General features: G+C 37.6%; 1 protein-coding gene across 1 annotated transcript; it reads left to right on the top strand.

The window, feature by feature from the left end:
- Positions 1-114: 114 nt before the first annotated feature.
- CIP2A (cellular inhibitor of PP2A) lies at positions 115-26,052 on the top strand. Its single transcript, XM_035315095.1, has 21 exons — positions 115-304; positions 1,766-1,913; positions 3,171-3,283; positions 4,830-4,924; positions 5,496-5,592; positions 6,558-6,680; positions 6,832-6,977; positions 7,685-7,760; positions 8,897-9,124; positions 9,605-9,764; positions 10,802-10,943; positions 11,629-11,728; positions 12,551-12,669; positions 16,511-16,697; positions 18,529-18,603; positions 18,688-18,798; positions 19,078-19,274; positions 20,747-20,860; positions 22,746-22,828; positions 23,330-23,469; positions 24,587-26,052. The coding sequence occupies exons 1-21, from the start codon at positions 203-205 to the stop codon at positions 24,755-24,757; spliced, it is 2,727 nt and encodes a 908-aa protein (XP_035170986.1). The 5' UTR covers positions 115-202; the 3' UTR covers positions 24,758-26,052.
- Positions 26,053-27,867: the final 1,815 nt, after the last annotated feature.

The following is a 27,867-nucleotide window of genomic DNA, read 5'->3' as shown; positions in this document are numbered from 1 at the left end:
CCGGCTCTCTCCCCTCAGCACCACCCCTGCCTCCACCCCCCTGTCCCGGCAGGAAAATGGCGGCTGCGGCGCCTCCCGCCGTGCCCCGCGGGGTAGGCGGGCGCTCCCGCTCAGTGGACGCTGCCGCTAAAATGGCTGCGGCGGCGGGAAATATGAACGGGTTTCGTTGTTCCCTTATCTGAGGGGATAGCCAGGGGGTGCCATGGATGTCTCGGGCTGCATGAAGTCGCTGCTCCTGGCAGCCACGCAGTATAAGACTGCTAAGACGCCGTGCAACGCGGCGCTCGTCCAGCGCAGCCTGGAGGTGAGGATGGCGCCGGTGCTGGGGCTTCAGGCCGCGCTGGGAGAGGCGGAGGAGCGGCTCAGCTCGGGGTGAGGGGTTGGCAGTGGGATTCCCTCGGGGTCGGGGAGCTGGGCGGCTCCTCTCGCACCGCCACGGTGTCTGGCTGTGGCTGGCACCTCCCTGCCGCCATCGCCTTGGGCTCTGGGGCCACCTTGGGCTCGGCCCCGCAGCGGCCCCAGCTGTCCGGCGGGGAAGGGGAAACCCGCCCGGTGCCCGATTGCCAGGGCAGAAGAAACGTTTCAGTGTTTGGTTCTGTTCCTGTGCTCTTACTTCGTCCTTTTTTTTTTTTTTTTTTTTTTTTTTTTTGTACAATCGTATGCTTTTTGTGTATTTATATTCCTATAAACGTGCGCTGCATGCTTATATGCATATACGCTAAGCATATAAAGGACGTTTTTCCAGATCCCCAAAATTCTTCCCAACAAGAATCATTTAATTTTGTGACTTAAGAGTACAGTCTGAACGACGGACAGGTCTTGTGTCTGGCCTCTGCCTTTTTCATGCAACTTGTAAACAGAGGTGTTTGCCCCTAAGGGGAAGTCTTGTTGATTTCCCTGACCTCGCGGAGGGCCTGTGTGCAGCCTTGGGGGGCTTCTCTGGTGAGATGAGAGATGGACATGCTGGCTTATCTGCTTACTCTGCAAAGTATCTTTTCCAAATACATCGTTTCTATTGCTAATACTAAAACATGAATATAAAAGCTGGTACTCATCTTAACTTCCTTCTCCATATCCACTGTAGAGAGGCACACAGGGGATGTGCAAAAACAATGCTTCATTGCTGCGTTATCCACATGTAACTCGTGTCTACCCGTACTGATGTGCAGGTGTATCATTTTCAACATACTATTACATGGGCTTTCCTGAAAACAAGTTCCCTTTTTCATCTTAAGCATAGAGTACTCACAAAACAGCGCTGTTTCCTTTTACCTGCAAGCAGAGTAATACCTTTGTATGTCTGGCCACTTCTTCAGAAAATAGGTTATTGGGTTGAGCTGAAGTTTAATCAATAATCATTTGTAATGAGCAGTATCTATGATAGTTCTTTAAATAAATCCTGTATTTTATTTATGCTGAAATCTGTATGAAGAACAACCTAGTATTAATTCTTTTCAATATGCGAAGAAATAATAAGTGTTGTTCTGCTACATTTTAACAAGAATGTGTTGTTACAATGAATGCTGACAAAAGGGAAGCAAACAAGTCCCAAAATGTTGTAACTGACCGCAACATGAACTTGTTTTGTATTTTTTTGTGTGTGTGCAGCAAATTCAAATATGTATGTCCTAATAGAGTGGCGGTTACATTCTCAGTTTTTCAAACATGGCAAAATATAGTTAATGTAACTTTGTGCTTTGACTTCTCTATTAAATACTTTGCTGCAGTTAAGTAATTGAGGTTGTTTTTCTCCGTTCATCTCCAGGTTATCTCGGGACTGAAGCTTACACGATTATTTGCTTCAAACCAGATTCTACCAAGTGAATGTCTTAATTGCCTAGTAGAACTCCTTGAGGACACTAATATAGACCCTTCTCTAACCTTGTCTTTGGTTACTTTACTATCACAGCTAGGTAAAGTTTGTGTTTTAATTTCTAATTTTGGGTCTGAGAAAGGAAAGACAAGGTGGATGCTGACTGTGGTGTGTGTTGAACTTCATTTTTCACATCTTACGTTCTAAGTATTTTTCATCATGATGGAGCGCTTGGCTGAGCCACCTGACTGCATATACAAGGTCAAATAAGATCTTAAATCGTTATTACAGAGCTCAAGTCATTAATGTGAAATGACAATGATCATGCTTGTCAGATTTTTTTTTCCCCACCGGGCTGTGTGAGAAATTATTTTCTTGTAGGGGCATTGATTTGGGAACTTGAAAATATTTTCGAAGTTAAGAAACCTGCCATGGGGATGTGAAAGGAAGGGAAAAACAATGTTGTATCAATGGTTGTCCTTGCCTCAGTTTAGTTCTCTAATTGGAGTGCTTGCTAGGCAGCAGTGTGGATACTACAATGTCCTGGGCCCATGTTTCCAAATGAGAAAACGGTCTGGAGCCTTTTTGTGTTTGGGGAAATGGCGGGGGGGAGGGAAGGGGGAAGTGGGACTTAGCTGTATAGGGAACTCTGTGCTCACCATAACCTACATATTTATGTTACATGTAGAGGGAAAAATTATCCCTTTGCTCTCTGCTTAGAGTTTTTCCCTGAGGTGTGGGTGGTTCTTGGTGTTTTGAGACCTTTAGGATGATCTCTTATTTGTCTTTTATTTTTTAACGGTTATTGTAAAATGATACTTGTTGCTGGGGTTCATAATTATTTTTCCCAACCTGTTCAGTTTGGAAAACTTTAAGAGTCAGTCCTCCTCCAGCTGATCTGTTGGCTTTACCCGTCATCCTTGTTCACCATGTCTTTTCCAGGACTGCCTAAGCAGAATTGGATTTTAGTACTACTGTTGCTAGATAACCATATCAAGGTATCGGTTTTAGTCTCCTTGCCACCTTAGCATGAAGCAAGAAACTAAGGTCATTAATTTTAAGCTGTAAAGCCTTTTAACTGCAGGATTTAAAGTCTCAGGTAGAGCTTATACTTTGGAGGTAGGCAGTTTCTTCAGTGTTGAAACATCCCAAAGAGAAGTATTAGCATTTCAATTCACTTTAAGCTCAGAACTAAGGTAGAGATTCAAGTGCGTAGGAGCTGTGATTTGCAGTTACTTGTGAAATCTACATGGAAAAAATGGCCAAAGACTAGGGCTTATGCTTAGATAAGTTTCTAATACAATGATTGCTTTTGCTGTTACATAGGGTGTTTTTGTTAATAATACCTAAATTCCAGCTTTAGACAATGACACTAGAGAAGCTCTTCAGGATACCTACAATCTGACCAGTGTCCTGGCAGGAGTGGTTCATCGAAGCTCTACTAATCTTAACGATGCAGTATTACTACAGGTAACAGGATCTAATGCTTAATAATATTTAGGTACTTTTATGAAGTATACGTTATTTCAGATAGAGCTTTTTAAGAATTGTTATATACACCTACAGTATGTGTTGAGGGAAAGTTGATATAAGCTGGGTACTTTATTTGCTGTGTGAGTCTAATATGACCGGATTTTAGCACTACATATATTTCTGCATATTCTCTTTAAGATTGCTTGTGCTTCTCACCTTCTCTAATTAATTTACCAAAAAAAACTTATTGAAACTGTAAATTTCTACTGCATGAAATCATTGTATGAGAGCATGGAAGTTTATTTTTCAGCTGAGGTAAACTTGTTAATTTATTCTAATGTTTCTAACAAAAACCTGGATATTGTTTTGTCTAATCAGTACTTTGACAGGTAAATGGGAATGAGTGAAGGGAAAGCTGTGGTGGCTGGTTCTCACTGAAGGTTTGCAGGGTGTGTATGCCTCCTTCACTGTGGTCATTGCTATTTACTAGTGAATACAAAGGGCTGTACTAATGGAAGCTCATTTTAGGAGCCAAGTGTAGACATTGTGACATTATTGCTTTAGTTATTTTTACTGAACACATGACATCTCCCAGTCTGACTACACCAACTTACACCTGTCCTGTGCACTGAACAGTAATGTTGGGCTTATTTTTTATAAAAATATGTATAGGATTTCTCATATGTGGCTTTGAGCTTTCAGCATGTACTTGCTGGCTATCTGTGGTCACAATTGTCTTTTCAGAAGAGGGAAAGCAGAAAAATGAATTTACTAGCAGTTATGTTGCCCTTGATCTGTTGGAAACTAATCAAGTGGCCAGTATGAACACTTTTCTAATGTTTTGCGTATTTCTCAAAATACTAGAGAGTACAAGATGACTTGGGGATCCGAGTGACTTATCAGTCAATGGAAAAGGCTTTGTAGTCATCAAATAGATATAAGACTTTTAAGCTCTTATGTTAGGTATTCTACAGGGTGAGATTTCATATCAGTTGCTTTCCTTAGCTATGCTGTGATTCTTGTCATGTCCAAATGTATTCATGTCACATGAACTCAGTTATATGCCAGAAGAATGTTGTGTGAAGGACAGTACTATCACTAGGTCTGTTGGTGGTTTTTACAGCAGGTATGTTTTGCTATAAGCATGCTTTCTGCAAGAGGCTCCAAAGTGCTTTTAGATTTTGGTGGAACTTTTGGTACAAAACCCCTTTCTCAGTGACAGAATGGAGAATTGGCTGATGAGGAAAAAGAGGAGAATTGATAGGCTAAAAAGTTAATTTCTCTGTTAAAATAAAACTTTACTAACTTGTCTGGGCTTTTAATAAGTACCCAGTGATCAGTGTGGTAGGTTATTTTATTCCAAGTACTTGCAGCAGCTTGTATAACTATTATGCTAACATTACAGTTGAAAAAGGAATTCATTTGTAGTGTTTGGTTATTTCTCCTTTCAGTTTTAGCTGTAGGAAAAGCCTTTTGTACTTGTAATGTTCTTCAGTGAGATGCTATAAGGAAGACATATATGAATAGCTTTTTATTTCCTCAGAGTATTCAGCTGCTTCAGAGGCTAACCTACAATGTTCCGGTCTTTTGCGCTGGTGCCAACCTCGATGAATTGATTTCATTTCTAATGCACCACGTGTAAGTGTGTACTCACTTATCTTTCCTCATGGGAAATCCCTAGCTAGGTTTTCAAACTTTCTGAAGATGATTTGCATATTGTACAAACTTTCTGGTCTTCAGAGTAAGCTGTGACATTTTTGCTGTGAAGCTACCAGAGACTTTTACTTAAACACATTTTTCAATTTTGTTAAATGTAGTGTTGTGGGTGGCTGAATGCTAATTGGCCTCTTAACCCTTCCCTGAGAAGGGGAAGCTAACAAACACAAAAGCCATATTCATGCGTGCTGTGGTGAGCAGACTTCCTTTAGACTAATATCAGCTTTGTGCGAGTCTAATGACTGTTAAAAACACCTGACCTTTGATGGTGTTCATCTCCTGTTCTTGGTATTGCTGTTTAACTCAGTTAAAAGCTGCCCACAGTCTGAGGCCTGCAGATCTTAGTTTTGCTTTGCTTGGAGTAATGGTATCTTACTTAAAAAATAATAATAATAATAATTAAAAATAATAATAACAATAATAAACTTGTAACTAGATTTGGGATGCTTTAGTGAAAACATCTTTGTTTAAACTTCTGGACTTTTATTTCCAGTCAATCCACTGGAGATGAGTTAACGATACCATGTTTAGGACTCCTGGCAAATCTCTGTCGTCACAACTTATCTATTCAAACTCAGATAAAATCTTTGGTAAGTGTTTTGGTTTTGTGGCATGGCTCTTTGGCTTGAGGACAAGAGTTACTTGACTATGAGGAATTACCTTGCTATTTCTTATGCATATCTTCCATGCATAAGAAATAATCCTGACCTTCTTTGTTCAGTGTTGTGTCCAGTGTTGGTAGTTGTTTCTCTCAAATTGGAGAAAACAATCAGTAGAACTGGAAGCTAGGTTTTCTTTTGTTGCTCTGCTGTTGCACAGGCTTGCGTTACACATTCAGTTATTGCAACCGTTCTCTACAAAGGAAGGGTGAATTTAAAAGTCGAATGTATTTTCTGTAGAAAAACTAAATGCTAAAATATAAAGGCTGTAGTTGGATTTCAGGCAAAATTTACTGCATCTTGCCAAAAAAGACTTAATTTTCAAAACATAAATCTTTAAAAAAATAAATAAAATACAACTATGTCAGGTCAGGGTCTTGGAGTCCTCAACCACACATCCGGATCTGAACCATTCCCGTCCATGTCTCTTCATCAATCCATACAAATGTAACTTATTTCTTGATGGAGCAATAAAATTTCATCTATGTGACAGTGAATGCTGTATTGCTTACCTTGAAAGGAAGGGAAGGTGGAAGGAAGAACTATTTTCAAGTTTGATCAGAGAGGAGATAGGTTCAATTTTCACTTTTTTTTTTTATTTGAAGTCTTAGCAAAATGACTTTCTTATCTGTCTTTAAAATAGTGACGGAATTCCTTCCTCTCTTTTTATTGTTCTACCCTATGCAAATTTAACAAATAATTTAATCATTGATGTCAACTCCAGTAGTTGTACAGTAGAAGAATGCTAAAATAGATTTCCTAGAGAAAGTTTGTCATTATAACATTTTTGTATCATTCATGATTTTTCATTTTTTTTTAAATATGAGCAAGCTGTAAGTTTGGTGCTCTTATAGAACAAAATGAAACTTATAATACCTGTTTCTTTTTTGTTGTAGAATAACGTGAAGAGTTTTTATCGTACCTTGATAAGTTTCCTGGCCCACAGTAGTTTGACTGTGGTTGTGTTTGCACTTTCAATATTATCAAGCCTTACTTTAAATGAAGAAGTAGGAGAAAAAGTAAGTTATACTTTGAAATCAGTTCTCAAGTTGTTAATAAATCTATTGGCCACACGGGCAAAATGAAGTTCTAATTCCAGCTAACTTTAATGTGCAAGAAACCTGAGCAAGTTAGGTATGTTCTTGAACATAGTTTTCCTTTTTCTTTTAGCTCTTTCATGCTCGGAATATCCATCAGACTTTTCAGTTAATATTCAATATCGTTGTAAATGGAGACGGTACTCTAACAAGAAAATATTCTGTTGATCTACTCATGGATCTTCTGAAAAACCCCAAAATTGCAGATTATCTTACCAGGTATGGCCTGACTTTATAAAAAGTATTTAAGATTTTTTTATAAGCTTTTGTTCAGTTCTTTTGCTATATGCCATTTGTATTCTGAACCACACACTGGAAAAAAATCTGTAGATGCTTCTCATGTGTTACTAGTTGATTATAACTATGCTGCCTGAAACTCAAGGATTCTTGTGTTACCTGTTTCATGCAGAAATGTAAATCAAAATACATGCTTTCCTTGTTGCGTAAGGAATACTTAATGCTTGTTTTCAGTAATTCTTTGTCTCAATAGTATCACTGGTCGGACAACTTCATGAACAGCTATCGTGCCTTTTTGCAGGTCTACGTTAATTTGAGGTGAAACAGTATTGTTGAAGTTGGAATAATTTGACTGTAGGGCGCTACAGAGTAATTGTGTAGAGTACTTGTCTATTGCTTCTGCAGATTCAGCTAGTAGAATTTAGTTGTGAAATTCCATCTGAATCTTCTAGCAATACGAATAGCTGGAAATCTTGATGTATTTAAGGACTTTTTTATATTCTTGGAATATTTTTGAAGTCAAGCTTGTGTTTCAGCAAAATTACACCATCAAAGCTATCACCTGTAATTGAAATGTTTGGGGGTAAAAAAGGAAATTGGTCATGTTTCATCCCTTGGTATAAATCTCTAAGAGTTCAAATTTCAAATGCTGCTTTTCTGCACCCCCTTCCCCCTCATGCATGGTATAGGTATGAACACTTCACCTCATGCCTTGGTCAAGTATTAGATCTTCTTCATGGAAAGGATCCCAGTTCATCATCTAAGGTATTTATACTTTGTCAGCTTAAGGCTAAGAGGGTACAACTCATAACGTGGTTCCATTTTTGTAGCCATAAATAGGTTCCTTGTGTATGAGGATTGATTAAATAAATTGATTTCAAGACTTTTTAGTGACTTAGTGTTTATCAGTTTAAGTCTTGTAGTTGTTCAAAAGCCTGTCAGGTTGTATTTGCTTGATGTGTTGTTTTTGTTGGGTTTTATTTGTTTTGCCAGGTTTTGTGTGCCTATTTTCAGGCAACAGATATAAAGGCAAAAGCAAACATAAATACCTTTCATACTTTGGCTAATAAGAAATGTGGGTTACTGCACCAGAAATGCAGTGTGCGCCCCACTTCACATATCAAGACTTGAATTAATACTACTCAAATTTTGAACTAATGGTCCAGAAACCATGACGCTAGTTTCAGAGTAGGGTTTATGTTCTTTCACAATAATTGAACAAATTGATGCCAAATTGGGTTCACTGTTCTATTCAGCTTTGTCTCACTACCACCTTAAGTAAATGACACGTTGGCTATGTGGTGCTAAAAACTAAAATACGGTATGTCGTGAAAATGCTTGGGCAAAGTATATCTTTTAAACAAATCTTAAACTTTTTTTAAGAGTGCATTTCACATCATAGTACATAAATGCTCATGTTTCCATGTATGTGACTTTTGTTTCTAAATAATAACCAATAAACAACATGTTGACAGGGAGCTTTTGGGGGGGGGGGGTTCATTTTCGTCTGAGTTTGCATATGGGCATTCATTAATATTTCAGAATATTTTTCCCTTCCATAGCTTTTTTTTTAATTCAGTGCATACCAAAGCATTTCTACTGCTGGTACATCACTAGACAGCAGGTGTCTTTTTTTTTCTTGCTTAAGAAAGGAAAGCAGTACACTGAATACCAACTGTTGCAAGTCTTCACCACTCAATGGTTTTCTTTGGTCTAGTGGACTGTATTGCTGATGCTCACTTGACATTATGGAGGGAAACATATCGTTCATAGAACTTTAAAATGCCGAGAATAGTTGATTAAAACTTAAATATCTCTTTAGATTTGTGCTATGGGAGTTGCAATTGCTGTATGAGTAATTGGTTTAAAAGCATTTGAACTCTTTCATTCGCTTCATACAGATCTTAGAACTGCTGCTCGCCTTCTGTTCTGTGGTTGAACTGCGTCATACCCTGCGGCAGGCGATACTGGAACCATCTGGCTTGCCAGTCTCTGGAAATACCAGATTTGTGACTCGCTCAAAGACTTTTGAACCATCTGTTGCATTGGTACACTTGTCAAACCAACCACTGGAAATCTCTGAAGACTGTTCAGTTCTAGCATTGCAGCTATTCAAAGAGGTTTTTGAGGTACCAGAACTGATAATTGAGTTTAAAGTGCTTCTTAGCAGCTATATTTTTGTTTTGATTTTTAAACATCTAATAACATTTTACTTGAAAGGTAGCATGTAGAAATATACCTTACTCTTTTTGTTCTAAAATTTCATACTTTTAATATTGATGTTTTTTTTAAAGATATGTATTTCAAAAATATATCTGTTCTGAAAGTAAAATGGAAGATATGGCAGTTCCATATCTACCTTCCATATGGCCAGATGGCAGATAGATACAAAGCTATACAAGACTTGTTTTCTAGGACTTGTAGAAGTGAGAGTTTCTACTCTTTCACAGTTATTTGTTAAACTTCTTTCTCCAGTGTGATACTGATCAATAGTCTTAAACTTAAAATAGCAAGAGCCTGGGAAAGCTTGATTACAAGATGGTGGAGAAAGGAGTAAGCTTGTCTTCCTTGCTCTGTAGTTCTAAACATTGACATAAAATTTATTACAGGATGCTATTAATAGTGGGAACAGTGCCTCAGCTGAACACTTTGTGGATCTTTTGCTGCCTGTTCTTCTTGATCATCTTCAGATGCCAGAACAGATTGTGGATGAGCTGTTAGTGAAGAAAAAGTGTGAAAGAATGGTCAAGGCTATTAATGTCCTCATAGATATCCTTTTTACATGCCTGTTGGCAGTTAACTTACGATTTTTTCCACTATGATCTGTTCCAAGGTATTAGAAGAAAAGTCCATTTTGGGTCACACTGATAGCATTTAATGACAACTGCACTAATTTTACTTAGCACTGTCATTTTGAAAGATCTTAAATAGCTTTCTAATTGTTGTGAAACTATTTTGTAGTAAAGGGTTTCAAAATAAAATGTGGCTGTTCAAGAGTACAGAAGCACTTTGCAGATCAAAAATGATTAGTGTTTCTGGTAAAAATTGTAAGGAGGAGGGTGGGTGGCCGTCTTCTTAATCATTAGAGTATTTTGGCCTAGCTAAGCTTAATGCAATGCCTAGGCAAATATGATAAAAACTTAGACTTGTGAAATAAGAGTAAAAATAATGCAGAATTATACCATTTTACTTTTTTTTTAATGGGGTTTCCTTCATTAGAATTTCAAAAAAGCTTTTCTAGTCCACCTATTGTAATATCCTGTCTCTGACAGGATTTGGGCAAGATTTGCCAAGGAGCTTGGTGAGAAGGCAAATCTATAATGTCATCTTCAAGCCTACAGCTCTGAAGTACTTGAAGGTTGCATTCTTCTGCTTCTGATTTTGTCTTGTTGCCTTTTTTGAACTTGGTGTCCTGAAGTAAGGCGAATGTGATAGCAGGATGTAGTCCAGCATCTCAGCTGAATTCTGTGAAGAGTTTCTTGGCTAGTTCTTCCATAGATAACTAGTTATTGCATTTAGGCACTGGTTGTTCAATCCCTTTCGTTCATCTTCTTTCTTTATGCCGCCTCATTTTATTCTGGTTTCCCGTAGCTGTCTGTTTTCAAGTACATTTGTTTTTTAGTTGAACAGCAGAGTTTTCTTGGATTGTCTGTTAAGTGTGACTTAAGTGGTTTATGTAGTTGGGCTTTAAAAGTATTTTTGACTATGTCATGCTTGGATGTACCAACTGTCTTATTAAAAATATTACCTTATGGTGACAATACATAAGCATAAATATATTGAGAATAAAACTTAACTCCATCTACTGCTCTGTAGAGATGACATACTGAAAATGCACACCTCAAAGGTACTGACTGCCAGCCAATGTGTGTCTCTAATTGAACATCAATTTAACTATAGCAGAATCGATGCTGGTTTTGGGGCAAAGGTAGTGGACTCTAAAATGTGGTAAGCACACAATTTTTTTCTGAAATCTAATTCAGCTAGACCTGCGTGAGTTTTGATACTGTTCCAACAGAAAATATACCGTAGTTGAAATTACCATTTAAATGGTAGTAAGTCAGTACTATTTTAATATCAGATTTAATATTTCTGTGGCAATAGAATGTAACATCGGTCAGTTCAATATATAAAACCTGGCTTAAATATTCTGGTACTGTTTTGTGTGTATACCAGAGTTCCACCGATGTGTGACAATGATTTTAAGCATCTGTTAATTTAAGCTCATCTGAGGTGAAGCTTACCAGAAGTGATATCACGCATCAACACTCTGGGAATAGGGGAGCCAATGACTACACTAACAAAGAACATACATTCCTTCAGCTCAGTGGCATTGACTTGAATATCAGTATAACTGAGTTACATGCCCAATAAAACTGACCTGTGATTAAACCCACTTCACTTTCAAGTTGAAAGTGTTTTTTGAGCTTCACTGCTGTCCTTGGTACACTGGAAAAAATCAACAGCACGTCCTGAGTGATTTCTTGTGTTGGCACTGATGCCTTGCTAGACATGTTTAACATCCTTATGAAGGTATTTATTCATTTTGTAAATTGGCTGAATTTATCAGTGCTGGTTTGACAGATCTTTCTGCTTTTTTTCCACTTTGCTTTTGCATTTGTATGTTGAAAAGCAAACTCACTGCTGATACTATTTTGAAAACACTTGATCTTATGAGCAGACTGAAGCAGGAAGTACCTACTATGGAAGTGAGCTTCTACAAAATTCTGCAGGTATGAATTTAAAATGTCTTATAAACTGTATGTGTCAAGAAAAGTATAATAGCACTGCAGCAGGTTTAGTTCTAAATGCTTTTGCATGCTTGTCTCTGAGGTGGTAAAGCTGTTAGGGAAATAGTCCCCTGGGTACCATTCTTAAACATCGTTTCACTATTAATTCTTCTAAAATAAGAGCAGTTTGCTTTTATACTTCTTATTTCAATAATGCATGGTAAGGATTATCCTTTTAAGACTCCATTAGGATTACAGTTTTAAAGTAGCAAACAAAGAGAAAAGTTATCACAACTGTGTAATCGTGTAGTTTGTGAGGTTATTTACTATTAAATGTATAAATCTATGATGTGACTTGACATAAACAAAACAGTCTGGCTGGATAGTACATTAGCTGCTTACTTTGTAGATGGAACATAAACTAGACGAACACTTCATACTATTTTGGAGAGTTTTCTTTGAAGAATGGGAATTGGGTAATTTAATAGATAGCAGTTGTAGTCCCACAGCTATCAGGGAATCCTAATAAAACTTAACGCTCGTGATCCTTTATGATGGAAATCAAGCACTTAAACTTGAAGGAATTAAGTAGTTTCTTTACCTGTTATTTCAACTCTAACTGGGAAAACAAAATTTTATACACCCAAGTGTGAACTGTTTTTCAAATCAGTTCTGTTTCATTAAGTTTGGGCTTCAGAAACTTAGAAGGGCAAAACTTAAAAAGGCAGCTTTGGATAAAAATTTTCTGTGCTCATGGGCATTGGTATTAAGTTTGGTTTTGTTGTTTACTCTTATATATTCTGACTCAAGTAGTTTCTTTGTTAGGATCAACGCCTGATTACACCTTTGACGTTTGCTTTAACATCAGACTACAGAGAACAAGTCCAAGTGGGACTTAGAATACTGTTTGAGGCTGCACCCTTACCCGATTTTCCGGCCCTTGTGTAAGTTTATTTTTGTGATAGTCTGGTAGGTTTTGAAATTTTTATGGCCTTCGTGATGCTTGCATTTCTTGACATATTACTTTCAGTTCATCTGAGCTAGTAACTTTAGAAAAATTGTCATTTCCTCTTAATCTGCACTTAAGAGACAGAAGTGGTTTTAGAGGCCAGAGGAATTAGTTGAAATGCTGACAGTTAATTAATATCAGATTCTAGAGAGCATAATAGTGATTTCCATCCCTCAGGATTCACTTTTTTCAAGTCTGTGCTTGGAGCTTTATACTTGAAATGCATTTGATGTTCTGTCAGAGTGCTCTGACAGAAGTTTAACTTGGAACAGTGTCTGAATTGCTTTTTATATGGGGAAGAAGGATGATCAAATAGCCTTATTGTGGTAACTTGCTTCGTTATGTCTTTTTTTTTTTTTTTTTGAGAAAGCTCATGGAGATGGTGGCACGTACAGAAGGTTATTTCTTTTTTTAAATAAAAATATGGTGGTAACAGCTTAAAACTTCATCCTGAAAACATAAATGCTGTTTTTATGATTATGATAGTACTATTTATCAATAATATCCCTATATCTAATTAGATAATAGACTTCAGAAAGGAGACTTCAGAAGGGCAATCAGGGTGAGGGGCTGTTATTTTGTAAGTAGAAGAAGGTATGTAATACCATCAAAACAGCTACAAAATAAATTTTGAAAGCTGAGGCAGAAACTCTAATGAAATTTCAGAACAGGTATGCAGCTCTGGTGGGCTCAGGCTGCAGGCAGTGTTCTGGACCTCCCTAAGCTGGGGTAGCGGGAGGTGGTCTTCTGACCTGCAGGAGGTGTGCAGCTGCTAAGGACCTGTGGTGCCAAGTGAAGGAGCTGTAAGGAAATTAGCAGACTCATCATCAGAGATGATGAAAAAGAGAGAGACCAGATCCTCCTTCAAGGCCTTGCAGCTTCAGAATGTGGCAACCTGACTTACCATTTAGGAAGGCTTGCTACTTTCTGGGAGATTAGATTTGGGAAGTTTTTGGAAAAAATACAGAGGATTCTCTAGCCCTCAGCCTATTACCATCTGCTAGCCTTCCACAAGGGCAAAAATGTTATGGCAGGGGAGACCTGAATATTGTCGAGCATGGTTACATGGCTCCTGTGGTGATGGACAATGGTGGTGTTCCATTTCTTCCTGTGGGTGAGAGTAGAAGGGCTTGAGGAGGAGCAGACAGATTTTGTTGGTCAACTATTGGTTGTGTAACCCCTGTCAAACAGGTGTGGTTTCCATGACCAAGAGATTCAGGATCAAGGACTAGCTAACGTGATGAGGAAAGCTTTAAACTAAAAACAACAGGGGAAGGGATGACCACAATCAATCAAGTGAGGTTGGAAGGCAAAGGGTGTGGGTACACGTGAACAGGAGGGACCTTACAGCCAACACAGCAGTGCTAAAGCGGGGTCACCCTAATGTGCGAATAAGTAAGGGATTGTCTACAGCAAGATACCAAGGGGAGAAAAGCCCTTGTACTTTTTCTGGGAAATCAGCAATACAGAATGTTTCTGTGAAGTGCCTGTATGCAGCGCTAGGAAGCAGCAGAAGAAACTGGAGGTCTGCATGCAGTTGCAGGGCTCAGATCTGTGGTCCTCATGGTGTCCAAGCACCCTGGTGTCTGCTGCAGATGTAACACAGTAGGGCACTGTATTGGATTTATGGGGTAAGGTTTTAGTAGCAGTGGGCTGCAGGGGTGGCCTGTGTGAGAAGAGGCCAGCAGCTGCCCCATGTTAGATAAGGGCCAGCTGGCTCCAAAGGGACCTGCTGCTGCCCAGAGCTGAGCCAGGAAGCAATGTTGTTTGCGCTTCTGTGAGAGCAGATTTAAGAGAAGGAAAAAAGGAAGAAGAAAAAAAAAAAAACTGCTGCATAACAGCAGCTGGGAGAGCGAGGAGTGAGAATCAGCCTTGCAGACACCAAGATCAGTGCAGAAGGAGGGCAAGAGGTGCTACAGGCTGTTGAACTCAGTGACCTACTCAGCTTGGTCTTCGCTGGTATGCTTTGCATTTGGGAATCCCAGGTCTCTGAGATCAATGGGCAAGTCTGGAGGAAGACTGGACCATGTTTTGGAACGTGTAAACAAAATGGACATGTACAAGTTTGAGAGACCTGGCAGGATACAACTAAGAGTACTTAGGGAATTGTCTGATAACAATGGGAGGCCACCCTATATCATCCTTGAAAGGTCTTGGTGACTGGGAGAGGTTCCTGAGGACTACAAGAAAGCAAATGACTTCTGTCTTCAAGGAAGACCAAGATGACCAATAGCATCCTAGAGTGTGTTAGGAAGAGCATTGCTAGGAGTTTTTTAAGGGAGGCAATCCTTCCCCTCTGGTCAGACCACATTTGGAGTGGTGTGTCCAGGTCTAGGCTTCCCAACATGAGAGGAAAACCTATCACAGTGAGTCTAGTGGAGGGACATTACAATGTTTGAGGGGCTGGAGCATGTGTCATAACAGAAAGCAAGGCTGAGAGAGCTGGGATTGCTTAGTTTTGAGAAGACACAGAGGGATCTCATTGATGTGTATAAATGATGGGAGCGATCAAAGAAAACTGAGCCAGAGTCATCTTAGTCATAGCTGTTAGCAGAACATGAGGTAAGGGGCACAAATTCAAACAAGAAACTTTGTTTAAATATACAAAATAAACTCTCTTAAGGCAGTAAGGCCAGTCAAACGCTGAAAAAGGTTGTCCAGAGAGGTTGTGCAGTCTCCATTCTTTAAGATATTCAAAACTATGAAATGTAGTTCTGAGCAATCTGCTTAGAACAAGAGGGTTAAACTAGATGATCTTTGCAATCCCTTTCAACCTCAACTATTCTATGATTGCATGATTTAGTGCATATAAAACGCTCTTATAATGGACAGTAACAAATTGTCTGGGTGGAGGAACAAAGGATCTGTACAATTCAATGTGCCTGGCATTGCACAAAGGAATAGGCAAATAACATGCCTCTAAATGCAAGTTAGAAATCGGCTCTGCTCACTTAAGCAAAAGACAGCACTTCAGTGAAGTCTTTGGGTTAACTTAGTAATTCAGGAATTTAATGAAAGGGGAAAAAAAAATGACTGACTTAAAAATAAGCTCTGATTTGGAACATGTCCCTAGTAATTGCCTTGCAAATACCAGCCCCAAGTTACGTGCAGACACTGGGATATATGTACTGTAATTACTTAAGTCCAAGCTTTTGTCGTCTTTTCCTTGTACGAATGAATATGAATTCATTAGACTTCTATCTGCATGCTTAAAATATGATTAAAGTTTAAAAAGTGAAATGTGTCGTATTCAGTATAATATTGTGAAATACCATTACAGAGGGAAAAACTAAAATGTATTGGTAGCACTCTGCCTTTTGATGATTCACGTTTATGCCTGATAAACAAAATCATTCCTACTAAATACCTTCTCAATCTTCCTACTTACAAGCAGTAGCATGGTTATGCTGTTTCACATGTCATTATTCAACTTGTTTCTTGGAATAATAAGACACAGATGATCTGTTTTGCTCAAGAGAGCTGAAAAACATGCATTTTCTGGTGAGGTACTGCACTTGTTTCTAACAGTTAGCCTTAACAGGCTTTTAAGTTTTTCCTTCTGCTTTCAGTATCTCAGACATTTCAGTATTTCAGACAGTATGGGCACATGTCTGGAACCACATCTTAATGTTGTGTGATAATGCAAATGTAACTGTTCCAGTAGTCTGTCTTTTCAAAGAAAAAAGTTAATTATGCTGTGAAATTGTTCTCCTCTTCAGTCCTTGCAACAGTACTTGTAGCAGATGGTTTCATTAATATCATTTATGTTTATACAGACTCGGTGAAAGTATTGCTGCAAATAATGCTTACAGACAACAAGAAACAGAGCACACATCAAAAAGAATCCAAATGCAGTCACCCATGACCAGCATTACACCAAGTTCTTTGTCTTATTCTAAAGGTGATGAATCTGCGACTTCAAATATTCAGGACTTAATACAGAAACTTCATTCTGGACTAGAGGTGAGTAACATTTACATACCTTTCCTAAATAATTGACTTTTTCAGTTACTAAGGAAAAATAAAAACCTTAACCTACAAGTGTCAGGCTACAGTGCCTGTATCAGTTGAGCTCAATTTACTTTCCTACCTAATAAAATTTTGCTCCTTTTACTGAGTCCTTGAGTGAAATTCAATGATGATTCTTTGTGCAGCTGGGTTCCTTGTTTAAATCCCTTCCCTTGGTTGGGTTTTCCATGTTCTTCCCTCTGTCAGAGGTGGAGGCAGATGTCAGATATAGTTGTAAATTACTAGACTTACTGAGACCTGTACAAGGAGCTCCCTCATCTGGAGCTTCCTTACACCTTTGTAAGAAGTAACCTGTGGTGAAATAAAAATTATTATGCTGCTTTATAAGAGTATGGCGCATGTTTTGTATGTCTAAACAGGCACACGCACACTTACATTTTCTTGCCCGCAGCTGTATCTTGAGCATTTCAAGTTAAATTTTTGTGGCCTTCTTGGAAAGGCACTATTATTACTTCAGAAGGAGGCTTTTTACTTCTGTGCAGCAATGTGCATTGTAAATGAGACACTCAAACAGGCACCACATATGGTGCACCTCTTTGGGCACCATACTGTGAGATACTGAACATATTTCTTTTTTCTCTTTTCTGTTCAATGCAAGGTAGTAGTTGTTCTGTAGCCACTTCAGATGGAGTGAAGGCTTGTTGCCTATATTTTCTTTTGACTCAAAAGAACAGTATGCAAACAGCAAAAAATGAACAGAAAGTGCCAGATAATGGCTCACGAGCTATATTAGTGGCATTGCCTCCAGCCTTAGCTTTGCGACCCTCCTCTCTGTCACAACTGAAAAGAATAAAAAATAGCAAGCCACCAGTCAGCTGCTGGAATAATATTTTTTAAAAAAGTCAAGTGACACTTCCTTGGTTTCATTCTCATTCTGCCACTGGATATTCTTGTTGATCATCCTCTTCAGGACTGCATGTGACGGTCTGTAAGTACGCTGCTGAGTATCTAGTAATGTAAGTCAAAGCAGCAGCAGTGCAACAGCACTAGTGCAGCAGCTTCCTGTAATGTGACGGTGCAGCTCTTTGGATTTTTGAGGGAGGGGAAACATTGCTAATGTTCAGTGAATCTTTTGTTAGACCTTCTAGTAAGTAGAATTTTCCTTTAAAAATGCATTAGTTAAAAATCCATATACACAATAGCTTAAAACATCTGGTACTTCATCTCTGTGCATTCTCTGGGTTGTGTGAAGCTCAAATGTGTGCAAAAAAGTTTTGAACACTTTTAATAGTATTACTGTACAGAGAAAGCAAAGGGAGCTTACAGAAGCTGTTCTTATAGTTTTCTGTGTCCTGCTAGATGTTACTACAACTTCGCCAGCAGGAAAAGAAACTACTGGTTTCTTGTTTTAGGGACAGGACAGTAAGCTTGGAACTGGAGCTAGCTATGTGGGGGTTGTTAATATGCCCAAAAAAATCTTATGTAACAGTTCAAAATGGTGCAGAGGTGGTATATTTTTAGTAGTTGTTTATTGTATGAACAGCAGAGAGAACTTGCACTTAGTGCACCAGCATATATGAACACCTGTTCAAAATTGGCATTATAGTAGCAGTACTGCCTAAGAAACATAGCCTGAAATCATCAATTAACATTCTTACTTGACTCAAACATAGTTGAATGAACAGTTAAGATCTGTAGGGCCATATGTGCTAAGTAAACAGAAAAAGGACAGAAAGCTCACAAAACTACCAAGCTCTTTAAGACACGTTATCTGTCCAAGTAAATACAAATTTACAGTAGCAGTAATTGCAAAACTTTTCCACAGATGAAGGAGCCAATCACTGATATGAGGATATCTGAACTAATGGATGTCTATGAACAGAAGCTGGCATCATTAGCTGTGAGTACAGCCTAGTGTGTAGGGGTACGATGCTGTCTGTAGATCCAGGGAGTGTTAACAAATGAATGTTCTTCCTATGCACAGTCTAAAGAATCTAGGCTGCAAGACCTTTTGGAAGCGAAAGCTCAGGCTCTGGCTCAGTCTGATCGGCTGATGGCCCAGTACCGATGCCAGAGGGTCCAGGCTGAGTCTGAGGTGAGTAACAGGAGTCTCTTTCTGGGACTTTGGGGTGGGGCAGAGTAATAACTGTCTGGGCAGCTTTAACTGTATTTGCACATGTGGAAACTTTATACTCCTTAGATAACCTATGCTTACAAATGAGGATATTATTAATTTTCATGATAACAATCCAAAGGAAAGCAGGATGTTTCTTTAGAACAGATTCTTTAATATCTTTTAATATTCCTATTAAAACATGAATTAAAATAGAATTGCTTGTAATTGTGTTTTTTTGGTGGGGCTTTCCACTCAAAGGCAAGAACTCTTGCTGCAATGTTGAAGGATGCGGAACGAAAAAATGAAGAACTTAATGCTTTGTTGAAAGCTCAGCAGATAGAATCTGAAAGGGCACAGACTGATATTGAGCAGCTCTTTCAACACAACAGGAAACTACAAACAGTTGCTGAGGAACATGAAATACTGAAAAAGTCATCTGTTGATCTTCTTCAGAGGTAAAAAGCTTAGGATTTGTAAGCAAATACGTCATAGTCAAAGTGACGAAACCCTGTTCTGGGTTAGCTAAGCATGTTAGAAGGGCAATATTACATGATAGTTCATGGGTTTAAGTAAAAAGTACTTTTTTCTTTGTATGCTTGCAGATCAGGTTACAGCATATCATTTAAGGAGTTAGTATGTTAAATGGAGTGAGAAGTGAAAATGTAGTTGTTGAAGGCCTGGCTGAAGAAATGGCAAGAACTTTGAGCATTGTTCTCTAAAACTCACTGACAGTGCTTAATTTCTGATGGTGTTACACCATACTCTCAGCTTCTTTCTTTGATCTTATATGCTGTCTTTTTTGAGCATGCATCTTTGCTCACTTTTGCAGCAAATGACTGAAATGAGGTTAAAGCAATGCAGGGGGAAATGTGTTCCAAATTATTTACAAGTATTATTTCTTTAGGCTCCTAAAGCTAAAATAAAACCAAATAACACGTAGGACGTGAGACATAAAAAGTACGTAGGGATAGAAATTGTTTATGGGAGAAAACAAACATGCTTTGGAAGAATAAAGACTTAGAATATCCATGGTGTTTCAGCTCACATGCATCAGTTTTGTCACTAGGTGTCAGCAAGGCAAAGAAGCTGATAAAATTGAGAGTAAGTTGGTTGTTTAATAACAGAAGTTATGCCAGAAATTTTGAAGGTATATCACTGTCAATAAGGGAAGTAATTGACGGAGGAAAAATGTATGCAATTTGTCCATTATGGCTTTTCTTGAGTAAGGATCTAGTGTGGTCAGTGTGGAAGTACCTACTTTTTTGCTTGAGTTGTATGTATATCCTTTATGAGCATGCATTTGACTAATCTGTGTAGAATAAGGCATCTTCAATCTGTTATCTTACAGCTATAAGTTTCCTAAAGTAGGAACAAAATAACTTACTGATTGTTATACTGTTTTTATAAAGTAAAAACATACTTTCTAAACCATCTGTAGATTTTAAATGCTGTTCCTTAAAAATAACGAGATAACTACCATAGAGGAGTGAGAATTTTCCTTTTGGTAGGAAAGTAGCAGAGCAATTTGCTTTGAGCATGAGATCTGCCTCAAACTGTTGTTAATTACACTTTGCACTGTCTCCATTATGTTCATTTTTTAGTATCACTGGATAACTGGAGGTCATAAACTGTCTCAAAGGGTCCCTTCAAAGATGACTGCAAAAACCTTATAACAGTTTGTGTATGTCAGATACCTAACCACAGATATCTGGTGTTTTGTTAGTCTCTAAGATTTTTCTACTGGAGGGAGTTCTGTTAATAATTAGGGAAGTTTGTTTTTTCAAGTATGTTCCTTTAAAATACATATCTTCTAGCTTGCGTGGGAAGATTGCACAGAGATGTCAAGTTTTTTTTGACAAACTATTAAAGTAAAAGCTCTTCAAAAGCATTTATCCTCTTCAACCATAATCCTCTAATTTATTTGTAGGTATGAAACAACTGAAAGACAACATAAAGATCTACAGATTACATGCAATTCCCTAAATAAAGAAATGGAAGCAGTGAAAAAACTAAATGAATCACTCAAGCAGCAGAATGACAGGTAAGTTTGATTCAGTCATTTAAGTAGACAGTAAAACTAAGTAGTGCTTCAGCATTCAATTTTTCAATTGTCTATGCTTTAAGTAACATCTGAGAAGTAGAACTAGAAGTAAAAGATCCTTCAGAGTTGTTTTGTATGTGTATATTAGATGAAAATCTGTAGTAGGGACTTCAATTTTGTTTTCTACTGTATTGGTTGGGGGCAGGAGGGAATCACTACAGACTATACCAGTAGTAGTAATTTAAAAGAACTAATGATAACAACCCAATTTGGGGGTGGATTTTTTTTGGAGGGATAGGGGTTCTTTTTGGTGGTTGCTGAATTGTTGAATGCTACTCTCACCCAAGGTTTCCATGTATTCCCTTTTAGCCTGCAGAATTTCTCTGTAATGTTATATCAGCAGAAGTACTTGAGTGTTTAAGTGCTTCTTTAAGATACTTAAGGGGAGGGGGAGGAAAGAACCTACTAAATTAAAAATTTTATTAGACATAGTGTTGATTTGGTTTTCTGTCTCTGGTGCAGAATTTTATTCTTTGACCATAAAATCAGCACTACTTCTGTCTGACAAACTATTTTTTTATTATTTTTAATGGCTTAAGATTAGAGGTCTGATGTAACTTTCACCGATGTATCTAAAGAATAGGGCTTCTATTGGAGAAACCTTATTTAATACTTAATTTTGCAGAAGGTATCTTTAAAATATGCTTACAGGCAAGCCTGAAATTCACTGTAGAAATAAAATGCTTTTCTTGGTTTGACTTGCAAAGTTCACTTCATCCTTCCAGGCTCTTGCCTTGTCAGTGACTCAGACTGCTCTGATTACTGCCTTGAGTTCTGATTCAAATGGAAAATTTTTCGTACAGATGTAGTTATTTGCTTCTGCATAAATGTGGACACGAACTCTTATTGGTACAGTATGCAGCTCAGTGTAATTGGGGATATATTCTGAGAAAGCTGCTCTTTTTTAAAGGCAAAAGGAGGGAGCAGTTACTGGTTACTGCATAGATATTCTTGAACTACCACAAATAAAACAGACTATGGAAATATCCTTCTTCCCCCTTTATTGCCAGAGGCTGCGGTTTAGAAATTCTTAGGTAGTAAGAGGATAAAGTAAGCAAGAGTGAGCAAGAGTGACAATAGGTGGCATGTAGGTGAGGCAAATAAGAGATGGTATATGCTAGTTAGTAATGGTGAAAGGAAATTGACTTTGTGGAGTTTAAAGTGCTTGGATTACAGCTATAATGAGAGCACCTATATATTAGGATAATATTAAGTTCCCACAGTCTTAACTAGTGAGGACTGCAGATAACCTATATATGGATTACTGTGAAGTCTTAGAAAATTCAGTTTTTGCTGAGTGTTACGTGACAGTCTGGAGATGTTCAGAATGGTGTTAGAAAATCTTTGCACATAGATGTGTTTGCATAGATGATAACACTTGCATGAAACGGGTGTTAGCAATGATATTGTCAATTCAGGAGCATACTAAGAGCTAGAAGCCCCATATCTCAATCACTGATGTCAGTGAATTCTGACTCTGGCTGAAAGACAATTCCAGTTCTATTATCTTCAGTTCTATCTGTTCAAGGTACCTTGAATACCTTGTGGCTGTAATCAAGATCACCAATTTCTGGTGTCTAGGCTTTCTGAATAAACGTTTTCAGTAGCTTACACTGTATGTCTTTGATCAAAGGAAGGAAATAACAGTTTCATGAGGGGGGAAAAAAAGGAGAGAAAACTTGTGCTAACACCCTTCATAATTTTGCTGATTTGATTTGAAGCTCCTGACAGCAGTTAGAAGTTAGACAAAGTCATTCTAGCTTCTTAGAACAAAGAAATGGTAATATATATCACTTTGATAAGTAAATTTTCTTTGTAATTTTAGGACTGCTGCACAGTTGGTTGAAGCTGAAGATCACAGAAAAGAATTACAGCAACAGCTACAGGATAAAGATGGCAAAATAGCAAGTAAGTCACTTAGTAAAAGTCACTGAACCTTAAGAACTAACTGGTTTAAGTAGATGTTATGTGCTATAGATAAGCAGCTACATTTCTCTTAGTAACTTGCAGATCTTAAAGGTAGCCAGGGACATGCAATTTAACAGTTGAATTCAACAAATGTGTGTGTATATGCCTATATATCTTTGAAAGGATACAAAAATGTGATTTCCCAGACTATATGAATTTCACTGAATCTGTGCACAGCATCATATGTTCTTACAGGACCTCTTCACAGCACGTTCACTAGACCTGTTTTCTGTAGGAACTGCAAACGAGTTCAGTTCAATTCCTCAGCAGATGCTGGAAAGCAGTTGCTAGAACATAGCAATAGGTGGCACTACTCAGTACTTCACTTATTAGCAGCAACGTTGAGTATTAAAAATAAATGTATATACTTGTTTCCTAGGCAATGCAGTATGTCTTTTCTAAGTCTGACAACCCCTCTTTTAATGTGTTGATTTTCTTAAGGCTTGCAACAGAAAATAAAAGTTCTGGAAGAACAACTGAGAACTCAACAGAAAGAAAAAAATAATATAGAAGATACTGTAGATATTCTTAGAAAGGAATTAAGTAAAACAGAACAAGCAAGGAAAGAACTGAGTATCAAGGTAAGGAATTATTTGCAATCTGCGCTCTAGAGACTGGAGTATTAGATACCTATATAACTGATAGAGCTGGAAGATCAATATTTCAGTGGTAAAGTAACCAAAGAAACTAGACCAGTCCCTGTGGTGGTGAAGAATGAACTCTCAGGTTTAATTATGCACCTTTTGAGTTTTGAATCGCTGAGAAAAGAAATCGAGTTCAAGAGAACAGTCACAGTCAGGGTTTAATAGGGCTGTATAAGGCAAGGTGTGTGAATACATAGTACTTGGAAGAAAAACTGTGGTGCAGTATTAAATAAATGAACACAGCATATTCCTCTTCAGTTTCTAGTTTTGCTTACTGTACAACGCAGGGGGGAGTTTCTTGTTTTGTTTTCCCCCCTTCCTGTTTCTTGCATCCTGTATTAAGATACTATGTATGTATACAACAAAATACATCTGACTTTCTTGGTCTTTGAAATTTTAATAAAATACATATTTTTCACCTCTAAAAACAATATCTTCTCTCAAAACATGAGAGAGACCAGTTTGGCAATACCACAAAATTAACAGGGTAATATTTTTAAAATATATAAATTAAAATCCCAGAAACTACAGCAGAGTTGATATATCCTTGCCTATAAGTAAGGCTCCTAGTAAACACACAATGCAGACAGAGGTTCATTTTCGATGCAAACTAATCAGTAATTATAACAAAGTGTGCAGTTTGTTAAAGTATTTCCATTCTCTGGAAGGAGTCTAATCTCTAGGACTATTCTGTATATAGTAAACATTTTACTTGTTCTTAATAAATATTTACCAGTATGTGGATTGAAATGAAACATGAATGGTTTAACTGCGAGCACTTACCCACTTCTCTTGCTTAAATAGAACAATGATAATGTGGGGGTTGGTTCTTCCGCTTGGTATTTAATGCTAAAATTGCAACAGTAGCTGTAACTTTTCGTATGCACCAAACATACAGCTGAGAAAAGAATTTCTGAAACAAGCTTATAATTTTAAAACAGTGCTTTTTAATTGCTTGCTTAAATTCACCACCAGGTCACTTACCTTTTGCTGCACGCTGTATAGGTTTGTTTCAGTCAACAGTGGAGGAAATAGTAACTTTTTTTTTCTGCAGGCATCTTCTCTGGAAGTTCAAAAATCTCAGTTGGAAGTACGCTTGGAAGAAAAAGAAGCACTTGTAAAATTACAGAAGGAAGAACTGAACAAACATTCCAATATGATTGCAATGATTCACAGTCTAAGTGGTGGCAAGTTAAGTGCAGAAACAGTGAACCTCAGTTTATAGGGCTGTCTTTTAACATTTTAGTATAGAAATACATATGAATAAATATGTAAAAAAATAATAACTTGAAGCTAGAATGCTATCTGTCTTAAAAATCATATAAAACTAAAGTAGCTTAACAATCAATTGAGAAGAAAAAATTAATTGTGGAAGCTCTTGTTTAAAAACACTGAACTGCTGTATACCAAAAAGGTCTTATAGTGGTCTTGGTAGAACTACTACTGTCCATCTGTATTAGGAGCTGAATGCAACTAGTTGGTGACTAACCTTCCCGAATATGTATGGAAAAATGGGAGTCGCTCAACCTTTTTGTCTGTTTATTCTGTTATTGGCAGTCAGGTAATTAGGTTTGATATGTTAGGCACTTTTATAATTTAATCTTGTTCTTTTTAACTCTTCTGAGTACCATCTTTTTTTGTGCAGTGATGCTTCCTGCTGTCTAAGGCATAAACACTGAAATAAAATGGATTATATCAATTACAACATACTACATTGCAAGCTGTATTTATCAGCATATTATTGTGAATACTTAATGTAGTAAATATGTGCAGGTGTTTCTAATTTTGAGGAGATATTCATCTGAGCAAATAAAAGAGTGTTTTGTTAAAAAAGAGCATCAATTAGGGAAAGCATGCTCATAATGAAATATATGAATCTACAAATACTTCATAAATACTAGATAATACTTTCCTAAGCCCACATCATTTTATTTGTTCTTCAAAAAATGGTGCACTTTTTTAACAGTCCTGTCTGGTAGATGCAATTCTTGTCAGCGTTGCTGTTTTCTGCTGTACACTAACGGGATTTCATATACTGTTCATAGTATAAATATTTAGGTAATTTTTAAGTATACCTTCATGTGAAAGACTAGAACTGAAGTTTTTGAGTGGCAGAACATTTTTCTCTCATTAGTTTACATATGATGTGAATAACATGTCTTTTAGCAGTTGGCAGAATTACTTCCTTGATATATATATATTTTTTGTGTAACTACGAGAGTTTTGGGTTATCTCCTATATATCCTCTTCTGTAGCATTACTGACTTTATTTCTATCGCATTTGTAATGGCTAGATCTTAAAACACCTGACTTTCCTTAGGTTTTCAGTTGGGTAATAAATGTCTACTCATGTCTAAAAATAGCATTGTACAGTCAGTTGCAATTATACATCCGATGAATTGTATCTATTTTAATCTGGTCCTATAACATATATATTTTTATGCCTTAGGCCCAAATAAGATTTACAGATGTTGTTCTGGTCTCTGTGAAGACCAGGGGAATAAAAAACAAATTGCTCTATCTTCTGTGTCTTATGTATTTTGTTAAGTGAGGGATATAGGGAAAACTGCCAACGCAGTACAGAATACATGCAGTTTGGCTGCCTTTTTGCAGAAAATGTAGTTATTGCTTAGGAAGATCAGAAAGTGTCAACAAAATTGCTGAATTGAGGGTTTCTGTTAGTTTTGCAAACTCATTTGGGAAATAAAGCCTCATTAAGTATAAATTTCTACTTCAGTGTAATGAGTTAAGAAATTTGAGTGTCAGAGTAAGTTTGCAGGCATGGATTCATTTCTAGTTAAGTCTCTTGGTCACGGTGAAAGGGCAAGTAAACGTTTTCTGCTCACTTTCTGCCAGAAAAAAAATTCAAGTAGGAAATGTCAAGCGTGTTACTAATTAAACTGATAAATTGCTGGTTTGACTTTGTTTTCAGAGTAGAATGCAAATCTCATGCTACTCACGGGAGTAAGGTTATATTGTAATAAGGTTCATGGCCCCAGAAAATGCTAAGTGAATCTTTGGAGTTTACATCATAAAATCCACAGTAATAGGCATGATATATAAGTATTGATTGGGCTTGTTGTTTTTCCCCCTTGGAAAAAATGTGTTATGTCAATATGACGTAATTCTAAGCCAAGTGTTGCTGAACTCCATAGGGATACACAGCAAATAAATGCATGGGCCCATCAAGCCACTCCGACAGCATTTCTGTGTTCCTTCCTGGCAGCGTTTCTTCTAATCAGCAATGAAGCAAATCTGTAATATTGGCTAATGGAAATAGCAAATAAATTCGTTTCTGTTTAAAATGTTTATTCAAAACACGCAGTTCTTCTCACTGTAGAGAAAATCTGTAGCTTTTCACATTTAGCTCTTTCTACATGAATTGTGTTCTAGGATTTTGCTTTTAGGCCTGTTGATAATATCACTGTTGAAAACAGTTCTGTAATCAGGTTCCCTGTGCAGTTTTAATATTCTTGTTGCACATAATATGCTATCAGACTATTTTTCCCACAGGCTCCTTCATTTAGTGCAGAGTAACTGGTACAATGAACAGCTCTTCAATAGAGTCGATTTTTAATTATCTGTGCATTATGTGAGGTTGTCAGTTGTCTGTTTTACAGGCGCAGAAACTTGAGCTGTCTTAATTCAGAACACCACCAGGTCTCATTGGGCACTCTAACCCTTAATATCTGAGAGTAGATGTCCTTCATCCTACATAACCTGGAGAAAGTTTTCATTTGTGGGGTTCTGTGAAGCTTTGCACATTGCTTCACTCATGTTGGATGGGGGAAATCTGTAATGTTTGTCTGTTGTACTCACTAGTTCTTTTGGTATGCCTCTTTGCTATGAGTTGACAGTTTGGAGCTGGTGCCCTTCAATATATGATTTGTCGTATGATATTACTTGTCTTGTTGTCTTCATCTTACTACTACCCTCCTCTTTGGTGTCAATTCTGGATTCTCCGATCTTTTTATTACTTCGCTCATACTGATCTTTTTTTCTAGATTTTCACATTCCCATACTTCATCTCTCCGCTCCTTTCAGCACTGACTCCAAGTGACAGTGTCTACTGCTTGCTCTCACCTGGGGACGTCTGTCTTGCATGTAAATTGGGAAGCTTCCCAGTGCTGTTCGGTTCTAGTAGTGGAGTCTTTCCAACCTTTAGATAAAACAGACAGTGTCATTGAACTTGTACTTCTGAAGTGCAGTTGGTCATCCTTGCCAGCGCATATGATGGAAAACAAAGATTTTCCTGAACCAATTCTTATGTTGTCACTGTCCTCCCCCCTATGCTTACTCCTGTTACCAAGACAGCATTGTTTTATTGGTATGGTC

This window comes from Oxyura jamaicensis, chromosome 1 (genome assembly GCF_011077185.1).
Source record: "Oxyura jamaicensis isolate SHBP4307 breed ruddy duck chromosome 1, BPBGC_Ojam_1.0, whole genome shotgun sequence".
Lineage (NCBI taxonomy): Eukaryota > Metazoa > Chordata > Aves > Anseriformes > Anatidae > Oxyura > Oxyura jamaicensis.
This window is presented reverse-complemented; position numbering and strand designations above follow the sequence as displayed.

Excerpts from the sequence above, each read along its gene's own strand:
- CIP2A (XM_035315095.1), top strand. The coding sequence starts at position 203 with ATGGATGTCTCGGGCTGCATGAAGTCGCTGCTCCTGGCAGCCACGCAG. Across the intron at positions 6,681-6,831 it reads ATGAAGAAGTAGGAGAAAAA|CTCTTTCATGCTCGGAATAT; the intron begins GTAAGTTATACT and ends TTTTTCTTTTAG. Across the intron at positions 9,765-10,801 it reads GGCTATTAATGTCCTCATAG|TGCTCTGTAGAGATGACATA; the intron begins ATATCCTTTTTA and ends AACTCCATCTAC.